Source organism: Oncorhynchus kisutch, linkage group LG21, assembly GCF_002021735.2.
Source record: "Oncorhynchus kisutch isolate 150728-3 linkage group LG21, Okis_V2, whole genome shotgun sequence".
In the NCBI taxonomy this organism is placed as follows: domain Eukaryota; kingdom Metazoa; phylum Chordata; class Actinopteri; order Salmoniformes; family Salmonidae; genus Oncorhynchus; species Oncorhynchus kisutch.
This window is the reverse complement of record NC_034194.2, coordinates 36,481,663-36,500,575: the sequence shown is the minus strand read 5'-3', so window position 1 is coordinate 36,500,575 and position 18,913 is coordinate 36,481,663. Positions and strand designations below refer to the sequence as shown.

General features: G+C 44.6%; 2 protein-coding genes across 19 annotated transcripts in view; both read right to left on the bottom strand.

Annotated features, from left to right (window-relative positions):
* Positions 1-2,627: 2,627 nt before the first annotated feature.
* On the bottom strand, positions 2,628-6,496 carry LOC116356162 (uncharacterized). 12 transcript variants are annotated; one of them, XM_031800121.1, is made up of 3 exons: positions 5,902-6,496; positions 5,600-5,854; positions 2,628-5,564 (listed from the first exon to the last, which is right to left on the bottom strand). In XM_031800121.1, exons 1-3 carry the CDS (start codon positions 6,464-6,466, stop codon positions 4,291-4,293), a joined length of 2,094 nt encoding a protein of 697 aa, XP_031655981.1. In that variant the 5' UTR covers positions 6,467-6,496; the 3' UTR covers positions 2,628-4,290. The 12 variants fall into 12 exon arrangements, with proteins under 12 accessions (XP_031655981.1, XP_031655983.1, XP_031655980.1 ...); XM_031800123.1 differs by having other exon boundaries at positions 2,628-5,443; positions 5,538-5,928; positions 5,964-6,496; XM_031800120.1 differs by having other exon boundaries at positions 5,600-5,928; positions 5,964-6,496.
* LOC109880774 (transcription initiation factor IIA subunit 1-like) overlaps positions 2,628-18,913 on the bottom strand; it is a 36,982-nt gene continuing 20,696 nt past the window's right edge. The window contains exons 4-12 of one of the 7 annotated variants that reach the window (XM_031800138.1): positions 14,527-14,565; positions 14,244-14,308; positions 12,540-12,615; positions 12,334-12,375; positions 11,921-12,072; positions 11,032-11,166; positions 10,484-10,801; positions 8,894-8,983; positions 2,628-7,861 (exon numbers count right to left, since the gene is read on the bottom strand). In XM_031800138.1, the coding sequence (XP_031655998.1) occupies positions 7,754-7,861; positions 8,894-8,983; positions 10,484-10,801; positions 11,032-11,166; positions 11,921-12,072; positions 12,334-12,375; positions 12,540-12,615; positions 14,244-14,308; positions 14,527-14,565 (1,025 nt within the window). In that variant the 3' untranslated portion in view covers positions 2,628-7,753. The other 6 variants (XM_031800135.1, XM_031800134.1, XM_031800136.1 and 3 more) reach the window with 6 other exon arrangements.

Genomic DNA, 18,913 nt, shown 5'->3' with positions numbered 1-18,913 from the left:
TTTAACCCTTTCTCCAAGGCTGAGTCTCCTCCTACACATCTGTACAAACATTGTATCTTCACTGCAGGAAACAAAGTAATACGACCATAAACTTTTCTTTCTCCCTTAACATGACCTCGACCCCCTTCATCACTAATCCATGGATCTCTCCCTTTATCAATCCCTGCCACACGTGCTCGCTTCCCTGCACTTCAAATACTCCAAGCTTAACTACACACACTATATATCTTCCTCCTATAACCATTCACTTCTGGTGTAGACCCTCTAAACCTCAGCACTCCCTCAGTGACATGAGTATATTTCCTATTCTCAGAATCCAACACTACCACATGTTGTATCTCATCGTTACCCATATTAAAACACAGGGCCTGTATATCAGACAGGTTGGAATTAGGGCAACACCCACATAACCCAGCAGATCAATTATGTAGATTATCCCATCCAAATGTGGATTAAACTAAAGTGATTCTGGGTCATTTTCATCACAGTAGTATAAGGAATGTATCTGATAAAATGTTCAGATGTAAAACATTTCAGATCTGAAATCTGAAAATGACAGAAAAGTGTCTGAAATGCCTTTCACATTCATTATTTTATTTTCTGAAGTAAGAAAATCAGGAATTCTTAAAACTTCTACCCCTGAAATGTCAGGATTATACTATGCCAGTAAAGAATGCCAGGATTATACTATCCCAGTAAAGAATGCCAGGATTATACTATCCCAGTAAAGAATGCCAGGATTATACTATCCCAGTAAAGAATGTCAGGATTATACTATCCCAGTAAAGAATGCCAGGATTATACTATCCCAGTAAAGAATGCCAGGATTATACTATCCCAGTAAAGAATGCCAGGATTATACTATCCCAGTAAAGAATGCCAGGATTATACTATCCCAGTAAAGAATGTCAGGATTATACTATCCCAGTAAAGAATGCCAGGATTATACTATCCCAGTAAAGAATGCCAGGATTATACTATCCCAGTAAAGAATGCCAGGATTATACTATCCCAGTAAAGAATGTCAGGATTATACTATCCCAGTAAAGAATGTCAGGATTATACTATCCCAGTAAAGAATGATAGGATTATACTATCCCAGTAAAGAATGCCAGGATTATACTATCCCAGTAAAGAATGCCATGATTATACTATCCCAGTAAAGAATGTCAGGATTATACTATCCCAGTAAAGAATGCCAGGATTATACTATCCCAGTAAAGAATGCCAGGATTATACTATCCCAGTAAAGAATGCCAGGATTATACTATCCCAGTAAAGAATGCCAGGATTATACTATCCCAGTAAAGAATGTCAGGATTATACTATCCCAGTAAAGAATGCCAGGATTATACTATCCCAGTAAAGAATGTCAGGATTATACTATCCCAGTAAAGAATGCCAGGATTATACTATCCCAGTAAAGAATGCCAGGATTATACTATCCCAGTAAAGAATGCCAGGATTATACTATCCCAGTAAAGAATGTCAGGATTATACTATCCCAGTAAAGAATGCCAGGATTATACTATCCCAGTAAAGAATGTCAGGATTATACTATCCCAGTAAAGAATGCCAGGATTATACTATCCCAGTAAAGAATGCCAGGATTATACTATCCCAGTAAAGAATGCCAGGATTATACTATCCCAGTAAAGAATGTCAGGATTATACTATCCCAGTAAAGAATGCCAGGATTATACTATCCCAGTAAAGAATGCCAGGATTATACTATCCCAGTAAAGAATGCCAGGATTATACTATCCCAGTAAAGAATGTCAGGATTATACTATCCCAGTAAAGAATGTCAGGATTATACTATCCCAGTAAAGAATGATAGGATTATACTATCCCAGTAAAGAATGCCAGGATTATACTATCCCAGTAAAGAATGCCAGGATTATACTATCCCAGTAAAGAATGTCAGGATTATACTATCCCAGTAAAGAATGCCAGGATTATACTATCCCAGTAAAGAATGCCAGGATTATACTATCCCAGTAAAGAATGCCAGGATTATACTATCCCAGTAAAGAATGCCAGGATTATACTATCCCAGTAAAGAATGTCAGGATTATACTATCCCAGTAAAGAATGCCAGGATTATACTATCCCAGTAAAGAATGTCAGGATTATACTATCCCAGTAAAGAATGCCAGGATTATACTATCCCAGTAAAGAATGCCAGGATTATACTATCCCAGTAAAGAATGTCAGGATTATACTATCCCAGTAAAGAATGTCAGGATTATACTATCCCAGTAAAGAATGCCAGGATTATACTATCCCAGTAAAGAATGTCAGGATTATACTATCCCAGTAAAGAATGTCAGGATTATACTATCCCAGTAAAGAATGTCAGGATTATACTATCCCAGTAAAGAATGCCAGGATTATACTATCCCAGTAAAGAATGTCAGGATTATACTATCCCAGTAAAGAATGCCAGGATTATACTATCCCAGTAAAGAATGTCAGGATTATACTATCCCAGTAAAGAATGCCAGGATTATACTATCCCAGTAAAGAATGCCAGGATTATACTATCCCAGTAAAGAATGTCAGGATTATACTATCCCAGTAAAGAATGCCAGGATTATACTATCCCAGTAAAGAATGACACAAACCAGTTTTCATATTACTTTAATACATTTTTTTGCAAAAGCAAAAAACTCAATGGGTCTGTTCAATAAAATACTACTTTCTCTAATTAGTTGTATTCAAAGCACAGCCTTCCAAGTTATGGTCATTTACAAAGATCTTTGATTTAAAATAAAAAAAAACTGTATGATTTATAAAACAAACAATACATTTCCCTCACATACAGTTATTTGAACAGCAGTTGAAACACATGGTACATGAAAAAAGACTTTCCAGAGACATCCTCTTTTGAAATGCTTATTTTATCATTATATATTTGGATAGCTGCAAGCCAAATTAAAATCCAAAAGGCACGTGTACGATATGACGGGGCGGCAGGGTAGCCTAGTGGTTCGAGCGTTGGACTAGTAACCGAATGGTTGCAAGTCAAGTCCCCGAGCTGACAAGGTACAAATCTGTCGTTCTGCCCCTGAACAGGCAGTTAAGCCACTGTTTCTAGGCCGTCATTGAAAATAAGAATTTGTTCTTAACTGACTTGCCTGGTTAAATAAAGGTTAAAAAAATAAAACATCAGGGAATTGGAACACATGGAATTATGAACTACAATAAAATCATTTTGGAATACATGGCCAAAACCACTTGAGCAGGAGCCATTTATTCCAAAACCACTTGAGCAGGAGCCATTTATTCCAAAACCACTTGAGCAGAAAAGTGGCTCTGGCTTATGTCATATGCTACTGCATGTCTAAGCCAAGAGTTCCAGAACCAGAAACCACTCTGTTCTAGAACTAGATGCCACTCTGTTCTAGAACTAGATGCCACTCTGTTCTAGAACTAGGCGCCACTCTGTTCTAGAACTAGGCGCCACTCTGTTCTAGAACTAGGCGCCACTCTGATCTAGAACTAGGCGCCACTCTGATCTAGAACTAGGCGCCACTCTGATCTAGAACTAGGCGCCACTGTTCTAGAACTAGAAGCCACCCTTTTCTAGACCCAGGACATACTCTGTTCTAAACCCAGGACATACTCTGTTCTAGAACTAGAATCTACTCTGTTCTAGAACTAGAAGCCACTGAGTTCTAGACCCAGAACATACTCTGTTCTAGAACTAGACGCCACTCTGTTCTAGAACGAGAAGCCACTCTGTTCTAGACCCAGAACATACTCTGAAATGTTCCGTTATGGGTTCATCAACAGAATGACTTCATTTTAGTCGGGAGTTGGGCCATTGTGTCAGACTGCACAGCCATGTGTAAATACACTAAACCCAAACAGAATGAAAGACACTGAGAAAAAAAATACGCAAAGGGTACTGTCAAATTATTTTTTTAAACTGCAGAGAACACACGCCAAGTTACCCCCCAGTTGAACCTGGCGTGAAGAGGACTTTTATAAAATCATCATCATGATTAAAAGTGCACGACAGACAGACAGAGCTATACATACACACAGCAGTCATGACGTGGAGCACAGCGCATGATGGAGCCTAGTCCAGCAAACAGAAAAACATAGGGAGAAAAGCAACACATGGTTACGGTCATAAGAGCACAGTTTGGTGCAGCTTCCTGTCTTCTTTTTACTCTCAGAAATAGAACATGGCCTGAGCTTTCAGGAATAAATACAACAAAAATATCTACAGAAAAAGAAACAAGATGAATCATAAAAATCTGATCCATTTGTACTGTAACGTCAGAAAGAGAATGTGGGTGACCATTCCAACAACATTGAACTGATGACAAGATCAATCAGTGAACTCAGACAAGACCTCAAACGAGTAACACTCAAATAATAAGCCAGAAGGATTGGGCATGTTGTGTCTGTGGACAAATTCCACTGACTGACTGAATGATACATTGACACTGACAGTGCAGATCTCCCACTGGCTGTACTGACCGATACATTGACACTGACAGTGCAAATCTCCCACTGGCTGTACTGAACGATACATTGACACTGACAGTGCAGATCTCCCACTGGCTGTACTGATCGATACATTGACACTGACAGTGCAGATCTCCCACTGGCTGTACTGATCTTGACACTGACAGTGCAAATCTCCCACTGGCTGTACTGATCGATACATTGACACTGACAGTGCAGATCTCCCACTGGCTGTACTGGTCGATATATTGACACTGACAGTGCAGATCTCCCACTGGCTGTACTGATCGATACATTGACACTGACAGTGCACTGGCTGTACTGGCTGTACTGATCTTGACACTGACAGTGCAGATCTCCCACTGTCTGTACTGATCGATACATTGACACTGACAGTGCAGATCTCCCACTGGCTGTACTGATCGATACATTGACACTGACAGTGCAGATCTCCCACTGGCTGTACTGATCGATACATTGACACTGACAGTGCAGATCTCCCACTGGCTGTACTGATCGATACATTGACACTGACAGTGCAGATCTCCCACTGGCTGTACTGACCGATACATTGACACTGACAGTGCAAATCTCCCACTGGCTGTACTGAACGATACATTGACACTGACAGTGCAGATCTCCCACTGGCTGTACTGATCGATACATTGACACTGACAGTGCAGATCTCCCACTGGCTGTACTGATCTTGACACTGACAGTGCAAATCTCCCACTGGCTGTACTGATCGATACATTGACACTGACAGTGCAGATCTCCCACTGGCTGTACTGATCGATACATTGACACTGACAGTGCAGATCTCCCACTGGCTGTACTGATCGATACATTGACACTGACAGTGCAGATCTCCCACTGTCTGTACTGATCGATACATTGACACTGACAGTGCAGATCTCCCACTGGCTGTACTGATCGATACATTGACACTGACAGTGCAGATCTCCCACTGGCTGTACTGATCGATACATTGACACTGACAGTGCAGATCTCCCACTGGCTGTACTGATCGATACATTGACACTGACAGTGCAGATCTCCCACTGGCTGTACTGATCGATACACTGACAGTGCACTGGCTGTACTGGCTGTACTGATCTTGACACTGACAGTGCAGATCTCCCACTGTCTGTACTGATCGATACATTGACACTGACAGTGCAGATCTCCCACTTGCTGTACTGATCGATACATTGACACTGACAGTGCAGATCTCCCACTGGCTGTACTGATCGATACATTGACACTGACAGTGCAGATCTCCCACTGGCTGTACTGATCGATACATTGACACTGACAGTGCAGATCTCCCACTGGCTGTACTGATCGATACATTGACACTGACAGTGCAGATCTCCCACTGGCTGTACTGATCGATACATTGACACTGACAGTGCAGATCTCCCACTGGCTGTACTGATCGATACACTGACAGTGCACTGGCTGTACTGGCTGTACTGATCTTGACACTGACAGTGCAGATCTCCCACTGTCTGTACTGATCGATACATTGACACTGACAGTGCAGATCTCCCACTGGCTGTACTGATCGATACATTGACACTGACAGTGCAGATCTCCCACTGGCTGTACTGAACGATACATTGACACTGACAGTGCAGATCTCCCACTGGCTGTACTGATCGATACACTGACACTGACAGTGCAGATCTCCCACTGGCTGTACTGATCGATACATTGACACTGACAGTGCAGATCTCCCACTGGCTGTACTGATCGATACATTGACACTGACAGTGCAGATCTCCCACTGGCTGTACTGACCGGGTGCTGAATCAGAAGACCGGATCCACAAAATAGTAAAATTCTCAGATAAGCGTTTTGAAGATGTTTTTACAATAATTGTATCTATCCATTCATTGGTAGATTCTTTACAAAGGTGACAGTCAACAATAGGATGATTCAGGATTAGGGCATGAAGCAGACAGATTGAAATCAGAGACATATAGACTCGGCACTCTCAAGAGAAAATAAAAACATCCTTTTGCCTTTAGTGTTCGTTCTTCATCGTGATAAAACAATATTAAAACAGAGACAGGAGGGGAGCTGGACTGCTGAACACAGTGGCTATCACTATCAACTAGATAAACAGGAGGGGAGCTGGACTGCTGAACACAGTGGCTATCACTATCAACTAGATAAACAGGAGGGGAGCTGGACTGCTGAACACAGTGGATATCACTATCAACTAGATAAACAGGAGGGGAGCTGGACTGCTGAACACAGTGGATATCACTATCAACTAGATAAACAGGAGGGGAGCTGGACTGCTGAACACAGTGGCTATCACTATCAACTAGATAAACAGGAGGGGAGCTGGACTGCTGAACACAGTGGATATCACTATCAACTAGATAAACAGGAGGGGAGCTGGACTGCTGAACACAGTGGCTATCACTATCAACTAGATAAACAGGAGGGGAGCTCGACTGCTGAACACAGTGGATATCACTATCAACTAGATAAACAGGAGGGCACTTTTAGTATGGACCATCAGAACATGTGGCAGGAATATCATATCAATGACATGGACCCAGATCTACAAGCAGATGAAGATAATTAACGTCAACCTTTTTCAAACAGCCATCTCAACTCAATACACTGGTGTCAACTTCACTGTGTGGTGCCCAGTCACTGAAAAAAACTGGGATTGACTGATGTGTTTCCTGGCCAATCACTAGGCACACAACTGGGATCGAAAGACTCCCTGTCCAATCACTGGATATTTTATCTGACCTTTGACCTGGATTCAAACCTATTGGCATAAAGTGTTTAGGGTGGGTCAACTCAAGTCAGTGGTTATATCTGGTCCACTAGAAGTGGGAGAAAACAGTCAGGTCAAAATGGAGGTGAATTCAGTCAAACAAAGAAACTAAGAAGATTTCTCCTTTGATCCCTCGGCCGTGCTGCATGGAATCCTCAGTGTCTTGTCTTGGGAGGCTTGTAGGGTATTGGGTGTTAATACAGATATACCATTGGGTGGTGTGTTACGTTTATATCCTTCCCAAACCAGCCCATCCCAGGTCCTCTGGCTGAAATATGATTCCCTGGGTCATAGTTATTGACGAGTCTCTTTCTCTAACTTGACAGAAAGTTCCAGAGTTCCTTCGTGGTGTTGTTGTTGTTGTTGTGTGTTCCTTTTCCTGTATTCCAAATGGCACCCTATTCCCTATGTAGTGCACTATATAGGTAATAGAGTGCTATTTGGGACGCATTCTTTGTGCTGGGTGTTTTACCACTCTGCGTCCCCGATGGCTTTGGAGAAGACGTAGTCTCGGCCGTTCAGGTTCATGATCCCATCCTTCAGGTGGAACTTCCATTTGTTCTTACTTCTGTGTATCTGAGGGGGAGCCAATGGGCATTAGGAATGTGGGCGAGGGCAGCAGACTGGGTTATCTCCCTCACTACAGTGTGTGTGTGTACTTCTGTGTATCTGAGGGGGAGCCAATGGGCATTAGGAATGTGGGCGAGGGCAGCAGACTGGGTTATCTCTCTCACTACAGTGTGTGTGTGTGTATGTGTGTGTGTGTACTTCTGTGTATCTGAGGGGGAGCCAATGGGCATTAGGAATGTGGGCGAGGGCAGCAGACTGGGTTATCTCCCTCACTACAGTGTGTGTGTGTGTGTACTTCTGTGTATCTGAGGGGGAGCCAATGGGCATTAGGAATGTGGGCGAGGGCAGCAGACTGGGTTATCTATCTCACTACAGTGTGTGTACTTCTGTGTATCTGAGGGGGAGCCAATGGGCATTAGGAATGTGGGCGAGGGCAGCAGACTGGGTTATCTCTCTCACTACAGTGTGTGTGTGTGTGTGTACTTCTGTGTATCTGAGGGGGAGCCAATGGGCATTAGGAATGTGGGCGAGGGCAGCAGACTGGGTTATCTCTCTCACTACAGTGTGTGTACTTCTGTGTATCTGAGGAGAGGAACCAATGGGCATTAGGAATGTGGGCGAGGGCAGCAGACTGGGTTATCTCTCTCACTACAGTGTGTGTACTTCTGTGTATCTGAGGAGAGGAACCAATGGGCATTAGGAATGTGGGCGAGGGCAGCAGACTGGGTTATCTCTCTCACTACAGTGTGTGTACTTCTGTGTATCTGAGGGGGAGCCAATGGGACAGTGTCAGTGTGTGGAGGTTAGGAGGGGAGCAGATGGGGATACCAGTCACACACACACACACACACACACACACACACACACACACACACACACACACACACACAAGTCTGGGGTTTCTCCTTTACAGGAAGTCTGGGGTTTCCTCACTGTGGTTTCTCCTTTACAGGAAGTCTGGGGTTTCCTCACTGTGGTTTCTCCTTTACAGGAAGTCTGGGGTCACACACGCGATAATGTAATCCGGATATATCTTACCTTGTCATACTGGCACACCACCACATTCTCTGTATCAAACAGTTCTTGGTCCTCCTCGTCACTCACATCATCTTCACTATTCAGAGGCTCCTAAGACAGAGTGAGGTACGGTTAATAATGTATCTATCCCTTCACTCTCAATCCAGCCTATACCTGCCCCTCTACTACTACTACTACTACTACTACTACTACTATTAATAATAATTATTCATATTTTTATTTATTATCATCATCAGCCGAGACGCACTTTTAAGTTAAGAGTGACAAGTTACAAGTTACATAGCTTCCTCAGATTCTCATCAGATCGTCCGAGAAACATCCCATGTACACTAGTATGTGGACTGCTCCTTGAACATCTCTTTCCAATATCATGGGCATTAATATGCAGTTGGTCCCCCCCTTTGTTGCTACAACAGCCTCCACTCTTTTGGGAAGGCTTTCCACTAGATGTTGGAACATTGCTGCGGGGACTTGGTTCCATTCAGCCACGAAGGCATTAGTGAGGTTGGGAACTGAGGTTGGGTGATTAGTCCTGACTCACAGTCAGAGTTCCAATTCATCCCAAAGGTGTTTGATGGGGTTGAGGTCAGGGCTCTGTGCAGGCCAGTCAAGTTCTTTCTGTATGCATCTCGCTTTGTGCACGGGGGGCATTGCCATGCTGAAACAGGAAAGGGCCTTCTCCAAACTGCTGGCACAAAGTTGGAAGCACAGGATCGTCTAGAATGTAATTGTACGCTGTAGCGTTAAGGAACTCAGCGGCCCGAACCATTAAAAACAGCCCCAGACCACTATTCATCCTCCACTAAACTACAGTTGGCAACTATGCACTGGGGCAGGTTGTGTTCTCCTGACATCCATCAAACCCAGATTCATCCATCGGACAGCCAGATGGTGAAGCATGATTCATCACTCCAGAGAACGTGTTTCCACTGCTCCAGAGTCCAATGGTGGCGAGCTTTACACCACTCCAGCCCACGCTTGGCATTGTGCATGTTGTTGTTAGGCTTGTCTACGGCTGCTCGGCCAAGGAAACCCATTTCAGGAAGCTCCCGACAACAGTTATTGTGCTGACGTTGCTTTCAGAGGCCATGTGGAACTCGGTAGTGAATGTTGCAACCGAAGACAGACAACTTGTTGGAAAGGTTGCATGCTATGACAGTGCCACGTTAAAAGTCACTGAGCTCTTCAGTAAGGCCATTCTACTGTCAATGTTGGTCTATGGAGATTGCATGGCTGTGTGTTCAATTTTATACCCCGGTCACCAACGGGTGTGGCTGAAATAGCCGAATCCACTAATTTATAGGGGTGTCCACATACCTTTGGCCATGTAGTGTAACTAGCTTGTAATCTTGGAAGTGTAGCCAACCTTATTAATAGATGCATGTAATAATTGTTATGTAAAGCTAAACTACGCAAGCACAAGTATTTGTCGGGATAATATAGACTTGGCTGGTGATGTCATGAGATCAAGTTCAAATTAAACTGTCCTCGATTTACAGATAAGGTTAAAAGATTCATACAAACATTCTACGGTAAAAGGTTTCAGAAATGTTGGCGTCTTTCTCTCGTCTCATTGAGAGTCCTACCCACCTCCTCCACCTGGCCGTCCTCGCCATCTTTTTCCTTTTCTTCATCTTCCTCCTCGTCATACTCTTCCTCCTCATCTTCATCCTCTGAGGACGTGTCCCCTGCTCCGTCCACCTGCAGCATCATAGGAGGCTGCTGCTGTTGCTGTGGGACTCCTGGTGCAGCTCCGCCCTGGACCTGTTGTACTTGTTGGACCTGCTGCTGGATCTGCTGCTGTTGCTGTGGGCCTCCTGGTGCAGCTCCGCCCTGGACCTGTTGAACTTGTTGGACCTGCTGCTGGATCTGCTGCACCTGACCGGGCTGGCCTGTCATCTGCATTACCTGAAGAAAGGGATGGGTTGAGAAGGGTGGGTTAGTGAGAGATGGTTGAATGTGGGATGGGGTGCTCAGCAGAGTAATCATGATCATCTGTATAATAACATCAAAAATTCCCTTTCTGAATCTGCATATCTATAGCTTGTCATATTGAATATAGCTATACTAAAGCATATTTGATCAAAATAAACACTGTATAATACACTGTGTGTAGTGACTAGTGAGTAAGGTCTGACCTGTGCATTCTGCTGGACGTTGTTCCCAGTGAGGATGACCTGTTGAGGCTGGATGATGACTCCTGTCTGCTGGGGGAGGCCTCCCTGTAGAGGAGCCAGCACCTGGGGGAGTCCTCCCTGGAGAGGAGCCAGTACCTGAAGGGGTGGAGTACAGCAACATGGCATTACACCCCACACAGTAACGACCATTTGAATCCACCATTCAGTTTTCAATGGCACTTGTTAAATTGAAAACTGAATGAACCCCAACTCAGATCTACCACAGCTCTGACACAGGACCAAGGGTTCTGGATGTGGTTAGTGAGCAAGTGGACTCAGAAAATATTATTAACTGCATGTTGTTCTTTAACTGTGAGTACCTGCACCAGGGGTCTAACTCCAGGGAGCCTATACCTGCACCAGGGGGTCTATACCTGCATCAGGAAGCCTATACCTGCACCAGGAGGCCTATACCTGCACCAGGGGGCCTATACCTGCACCAGGGGGTCTATACCTGCACCAGGGGTCTAACTCCAGGGGGCCTATACCTGCACCAGGGGGCCTATACCTGCACCAGGAGGCCTATACCTGCATCAGGAGGCCTATACCTGCACCAGGAGGCCTATACCTGCACCAGGAGGCCTATACCTGCACCAGGAGGCCTATACCTGCACCAGGAGGCATATACCTGCACCAGGGGGCCTATACCTGCACCAGGGGGTCTATACCTGCACCAGGTGGTCTAGCTCCAGGGAGCCTATACCTGTATCAGGAGGCCTCCAGCTGCATCAGGAGACCTATACCTGCACCAGGGGGTCTAACTCTAGGGAGCCTCCACCTGTACCAAGCAGCTCAAACTTTTACACACACACACACACACACACACTGGGAGGACAGTGATAGGACCTACCTGTGTGATGGGGCGTACCTGCTGTATGACGGGGGCCTGCCCACCGCCAGGCTGCATCTGAGGAAGGACCTGCTGCTGAAGGACCATCTGCTGCTGAGGCTGGATAATGTACTGGGTCCCGTTAGCCGCACGCAGCACCTGGAGGATCTGACCTGGGGTCAGGGACAGGGTAGAGGTGCCGTTTTAGAGCTATGAAGAGTATGTTCAGGATCTGACCCGAGATCAGAGGAGAGAGATGGAGACCAGAGCCCCCAAGACCCAGACCCAACCTCGTGAGACTAAACCGAAGACCCAGAGTAGTGAAACCATGACCAGATCAAGAACATTTTGAATGTTGAGAAACAAGTATATTAACAAGTCTGAAAAATTGTTTGTCATTCCTAAATGTTGCGGGGAGTATAAGTTGTACACACCGTCCACTGTTTTAAGATATATAGTCTGGGGCAAATTGCCGCCTGATGTGCATCACCCGGGAAGGACAGAAGAAATTCAGGGCAGAACAAAAAACAAAACAAATTGGTATTTGGTGAGGTAATCTTTATGCATTTTATAATCAATCAATATGTACTGTTGTAATATATTATCAAGACTGGAGCTGGTGGGATGTTAAACGCTATACCTTGGCTAGTGATGAGTTGTTGGTAGGGACTGATTCCTGTTGGTAAGGCCAAGGTTGCTGCTGTGGTTGCTGCATTCTAGAGGTCAGGCAGAGAAAACACATCACAAACCAAGCGAATAACAGGAGAGATGAGTACCCCTAGTCACTCATGAACTCACACAAATAACAGGAGAGATGAGTACCCCTAGTCACTCATGAACTCACACACACTCACACAAATAACAGGAGAGATGAGTACCCCTAGTCACTCATGAACTCACACACACTCACACAAATAACAGGAGAGATGAGTACCCCTAGTCACTCATGAACTCACACACACTCACACAAATAACAGGAGAGATGAGTACCCCTAGTCACTCATGAACTCACACACACTCACACAAATAACAGGAGAGATGAGTACCCCTAGTCACTCATGAACTCACACACACTCACACAAATAACAGGAGAGATGAGTACCCCTAGTCACTCATGAACTCACACACACTCACACAAATAACAGGAGAGATGAGTACCCCTAGTCACTCATGAACTCACACACGGACGGACGGACGGACGGACAGACAGATAGACAGACAGGGGTTGTTTGAGATGGAGTCTCCTCAGATTTAAATGCCTGGAGCAGCTTGTAAAATGTAACCTAGCAATTTGCTATAATAATCCTATATTCTGTGCAGAAGACAGGTGTCAGTTGAGAAGACAACACCAGATGGTGGGTGGGGGAGAGGTTGGAGAGGAAACTGGGAATAAACTAGAGACAACTTCCTATTTAGTCTGAAAAACACACACAGTGTGAGAGAGAGAGAGATAGAGAGACACAGAGAGAGAAAGAGAGAGAAAGAGAGACACAGAGAGAGATAGAGAGACACAGAGAGAGAAAGAGAGAGAAAGAGAGACACAGAGAGAGATAGAGAGACACAGAGAGAGATAGAGAGAGATAGAGAGACACAGAGAGAGAAAGAGAGAGAAAGAGAGACACAGAGAGGAGGGGGGTAGAGAAAGAGAGACACAGAGAGACACAGAGAGAGAAAGAGAGACACAGAGAGGAGGGGGGTAGAGAACTGCCGAGTGCAAAGCTCTTCAAGGTTTATCTGCTCTGTAATCTAGTCTGAAATCCTTAGCTCTCAGTAAACTATTTCCTACGTGGCCTCTCCTCCTCTCTCTCTTCCATCTGTCCTCCAGCTGGCCTGGTCAATCATGCTCAGGGCCAGCTCTCATGTTTACACTGTATGTGAGTGTGTGTGTGGACAGGGGTCAGTGTGTGTGTGTAGAGGGGTCAGTGTGTGTGTGGACAGGGGTCAGTGTGTGTGTGGACAGGGGTCAGTGTGTGTGTGGACAGGGGTCAGTGTGTGTGTGGACAGGGGTCAGTGTGTGTGTGGACAGGGGTCAGTGTGTGTGTGGACAGGGGTCAGTGTGTCTCAGCTATTCTATAATCCATGGGAGTGAGTTCAAAAGGAAGCCACTCATAATGGTGAGGCTCTTATCATTGACACATGCATTAGGTCAGCCGGTGGGAATCTGTCTGCAGTGGTTTCATCGTGGATAACATTACAGATGCCATTGAAATATGACATCAATGAAAAACTGTCACTCGTAATGTCTTTATAATTGATTTGAATTCATTCTTCATGGGTCCTATGGTGGGAAACTCTGGTCCTATACCTGTGGTCCAGCTACAGACAAACCCACTACTCCACTCACCATCCCTGTTGCACTCATATGCTGCAGAATTTTAGGATCCTGCACAATGACTTGCTGCTGGGGTGCTGTGGAGAGAAAGTATACAAATGTATTCAGTATTTATTACATTTTGTCAGTAATTATTCATAATTATACATTTATGATACAGTTCCTTATAAATACTCTGTGTGTGTGTGTGTGTGTGTGTGTGTGTGTGTGTGTGTGTGTGTGTGTGTGTGTGTGTGTGTGTGTGTGTGTGTGTGTGTGTGTGTGTGTGTGTGTAATAATCATGTTATAATATTACCGCTGGTGACAGTAGGCCGGGTCGATTGCCAGCTCGTCACTGTGAATGAGAAAGGATTCTCTTTTCAATGCCTTCCTTGTTCAATCATATAGTTTGCAGATACGATAGCCATTTTAAGGAGTTATTGAAATTGATTTTGAATTGGGCAACCTTAAAGGACCTGTTGTACCTGGGTTAATGGACATAACATGTTATATAATACATTGTGAGTATGGGAAGTATTATAGAAGGTCCTATAAATTAGAGAGAGTGTGGACAGAGTTAGCCGGCAGGGCAGGGGCTAAGGTAGGTGGCTTTAAATGGGCTAAGGTAGGTGGCTTTAAATGGGCCAAGGTAGGTGGCTTTAAATGGGCTAAGGTAGGTGGCTTTAAATGGGCTAAGGTAGGTGTCTTTAAATGGGCTAAGGTAGGTGTCTTTAAATGGGCTAAGGTAGGTGTATTTAAATGGGCTAAGGTAGGTGTCTTTAAATGGGCTACGGTAGGTGTCTTTAAATGGGCTAAGGTAGGTGTCTTTAAATGGGCTAAGGTAGGTGTCTTTAAATGGGCTAAGGTAGGTGGCTTTAAATGGGCTAAGGTAGGTGGCTTTAAATGGGCTAAGGTAGGTGGCTTTAAATGGGCTAAGGTAGGTGGCTTTAAATGGGCTAAGGTAGGTGGCTTTAAATGGGCTAAGGTAGGTGGCTTTAAATGGGCTAAGGTAGGTGGCTTTAAATGGGCTAAGGTAGGTGGCTTTAAATGGGCTACGGTAGGTGGCTTTAAATGCGCTAAGGTAGGTGTCTTTAAATGGGCTACGGTAGGTGTCTTTAAATGGGCTACGGTAGGTGTCTTTAAATGGGCTAAGGTAGGTGGCTTTAAATGGGCTAAGGTAGGTGGCTTTAAATGGGCTAAGGTAGGTGGCTTTAAATGGGCTAAGGTAGGTGGCTTTAAATGGGCTACGGTAGGTGGCTTTAAATGCGCTAAGGTAGGTGTCTTTAAATGGGCTAAGGTAGGTGTCTTTAAATGGGCTAAGGTAGGTAGGTGTCTTTAAATGGGCTAAGGTAGGTAGGTGTCTTTAAATGGGCTAAGGTAGGTAGGTGTCTTTAAATGGGCTATGGTAGGTGTCTTTAAATGGGCTAAGGTAGGTGTCTTTAAATGGGCTGAGGTAGGTGTCTTTAAATGGGCTAAGGTAGGTGTCTTTAAATGGGCTAAGGTAGGTGGCTTTAAATGGGCTAAGGTAGGTGTCTTTAAATGGGCTAAGGTAGGTGTCTTTAAATGGGCTACGGTAGGTGTCTTTAAATGGGCTACGGTAGGTGTCTTTAAATGGGCTACGGTAGGTGTCTTTAAATGGGCTAAGGTAGGTAGGTGTCTTTAAATGGGCTAAGGTAGGTAGGTGTCTTTAAATGGGCTAAGGTAGGTGTCTTTAAATGGGCTAAGGTAGGTGTCTTTAAATGGGCTACGGTAGGTGTCTTTAAATGGGCTACGGTAGGTGTCTTTAAATGGGCTAAGGTAGGTGTCTTTAAATGGGCTAAGGTAGGTGTCTTTAAATGGGCTAAGGTAGGTGGCTTTAAATGGGCTAAGGTAGGTGTCTTTAAATGGGCTAAGGTAGGTGGCTTTAAATGGGCTAAGGTAGGTGGCTTTAAATGGGCTACGGTAGGTGGCTTTAAATGGGCTAAGGTAGGTGTCTTTAAATGGGCTAAGGTAGGTGTCTTTAAATGGGCTAAGGTAGGTGGCTTTAAATGGGCTACGGTAGGTGTCTTTAAATGGGCTAAGGTAGGTGGCTTTAAATGGGCTACGGTAGGTGGCTTTAAATGGGCTACGGTAGGTGGCTTTAAATGGGCTAAGGTAGGTGTCTTTAAATGGGCTAAGGTAGGTGGCTTTAAATGGGCTAAGGTAGGTAGGTGGCTTTAAATGGGCTAAGGTAGGTGGCTTTAAATGGGCTAAGGTAGGTGTCTTTAAATGGGCTACGGTAGGTGTCTTTAAATGGGCTACGGTAGGTGTCTTTAAATGGGCTACGGTAGGTGGCTTTAAATGGGCTAAGGTAGGTGTCTTTAAATGGGCTAAGGTAGGTGGCTTTAAATGGGCCAAGGTAGGTGGCTTTAAATGGGCTAAGGTAGGTGGCTTTAAATGGGCCAAGGTAGGTGGCTTTAAATGGGCTAAGGTAGGTGGCTTTAAATGGGCTACGGTAGGTGGCTTTAAATGGGCTACGGTAGGTGTCTTTAAATGGGCTACGGTAGGTGTCTTTTAATGGGCTAATGTAGGTGTCTTTAAATGGGCTAAGGTAGGTGTCTTTAAATGGGCTAAGGTAGGTGGCTTTAAATGGGCTAAGGTAGGTGTCTTTAAATGGGCTAAGGTAGGTGGCTTTAAATGGGCTATGGTAGGTGTCTTTAAATGGGCTAAGGTAGGTGTCTTTAAATGGGCTAATGTAGGTGGCTTTAAATGGGCTAAGGTAGGTGGCTTTAAATGGGCTAAGGTAGGTGGCTTTAAATGGGCTACGGTAGGTGGCTTTAAATGCGCTACGGTAGGTGGCTTTAAATGGGCTAAGGTAGGTAGGTGGCTTTAAATGGGCTACGGTAGGTAGGTGGCTTTAAATGGGCTAAGGTAGGTAGGTGGCTTTAAATGGGCCAAGGTAGGTGGCTTTAAATGGGCTAAGGTAGGTGTCTTTAAATGGGCTACGGTAGGTGGCTTTAAATGGGCTACGGTAGGTGTCTTTAAATGGGCTAAGGTAGGTGGCTTTAAATGGGCTAAGGTAGGTGGCTTTAAATGGGCTAAGGTAGGTGGCTTTAAATGGGCTAAGGTAGGTGGCTTTAAATGGGCTACGGTAGGTGGCTTTAAATGCGCTAAGGTAGGTGTCTTTAAATGGGCTAAGGTAGGTGTCTTTAAATGGGCTACGGTAGGTGTCTTTAAATGGGCTAAGGTAGGTAGGTGTCTTTAAATGGGCTAAGGTAGGTAGGTGTCTTTAAATGGGCTATGGTAGGTGTCTTTAAATGGGCTAAGGTAGGTGTCTTTAAATGGGCTGAGGTAGGTGTCTTTAAATGGGCTAAGGTAGGTGTCTTTAAATGGGCTAAGGTAGGTGGCTTTAAATGGGCTAAGGTAGGTGTCTTTAAATGGGCTAAGGTAGGTGTCTTTAAATGGGCTACGGTAGGTGTCTTTAAATGGGCTACGGTAGGTGTCTTTAAATGGGCTAAGGTAGGTAGGTGTCTTTAAATGGGCTAAGGTAGGTAGGTGTCTTTAAATGGGCTAAGGTAGGTGTCTTTAAATGGGCTACGGTAGGTGTCTTTAAATGGGCTACGGTAGGTGTCTTTAAATGGGCTACGGTAGGTGTCTTTAAATGGGCTAAGGTAGGTGTCTTTAAATGGGCTAAGGTAGGTGTCTTTAAATGGGCTACGGTAGGTGTCTTTAAATGGGCTAAGGTAGGTAGGTGTCTTTAAATGGGCTAAGGTAGGTAGGTGTCTTTAAATGGGCTATGGTAGGTGTCTTTAAATGGGCTAAGGTAGGTGTCTTTAAATGGGCTAAGGTAGGTGTCTTTAAATGGGCTATGGTAGGTGTCTTTAAATGGGCTAAGGTAGGTGGCTTTAAATGGGCTACGGTAGGTGGCTTTAAATGGGCTACGGTAGGTGGCTTTAAATGGGCTAAGGTAGGTGGCTTTAAATGGGCTAAGGTAGGTGGCTTTAAATGGGCTAAGGTAGGTAGGTGGCTTTAAATGGGCTAAGGTAGGTGTCTTTAAATGGGCTAAGGTAGGTGTCTTTAAATGGGCTAAGGTAGGTGGCTTTAAATGGGCTATGGTAGGTGTCTTTAAATGGGCTAAGGTAGGTGTCTTTAAATGGGCTAATGTAGGTGGCTTTAAATGGGCTAAGGTAGGTGGCTTTAAATGGGCTAAGGTAGGTGGCTTTAAATGGGCTAAGGTAGGTGGCTTTAAATGGGCTAAGGTAGGTGGCTTTAAATGGGCTACGGTAGGTGGCTTTAAATGCGCTAAGGTAGGTGTCTTTAAATGGGCTAAGGTAGGTGTCTTTAAATGGGCTAAGGTAGGTAGGTGTCTTTAAATGGGCTATGGTAGGTGTCTTTAAATGGGCTAAGGTAGGTGTCTTTAAATGGGCTGAGGTAGGTGTCTTTAAATGGGCTAAGGTAGGTGTCTTTAAATGGGCTAAGGTAGGTGGCTTTAAATGGGCTAAGGTAGGTGTCTTTAAATGGGCTAAGGTAGGTGTCTTTAAATGGGCTACGGTAGGTGTCTTTAAATGGGCTACGGTAGGTGTCTTTAAATGGGCTAAGGTAGGTAGGTGTCTTTAAATGGGCTAAGGTAGGTAGGTGTCTTTAAATGGGCTAAGGTAGGTGTCTTTAAATGGGCTAAGGTAGGTGTCTTTAAATGGGCTACGGTAGGTGTCTTTAAATGGGCTACGGTAGGTGTCTTTAAATGG

Coding starts and splice junctions, on each gene's coding strand:
- LOC116356162 (XM_031800120.1), bottom strand. CDS start 6,466: ATGTCTCTGATTTCAATCTGTCTGCTTCATGCCCTAATCCTGAATCAT. Junction 5,929..5,963: donor ATCTGCACTGTCAGTGTCAA/GATCAGTACAGC, acceptor GTGCACTGTCAG/TGTATCGATCAGTACAGCCA. Junction 5,565..5,599: donor ATCTGCACTGTCAGTGTCAA/GATCAGTACAGC, acceptor GTGCACTGTCAG/TGTATCGATCAGTACAGCCA.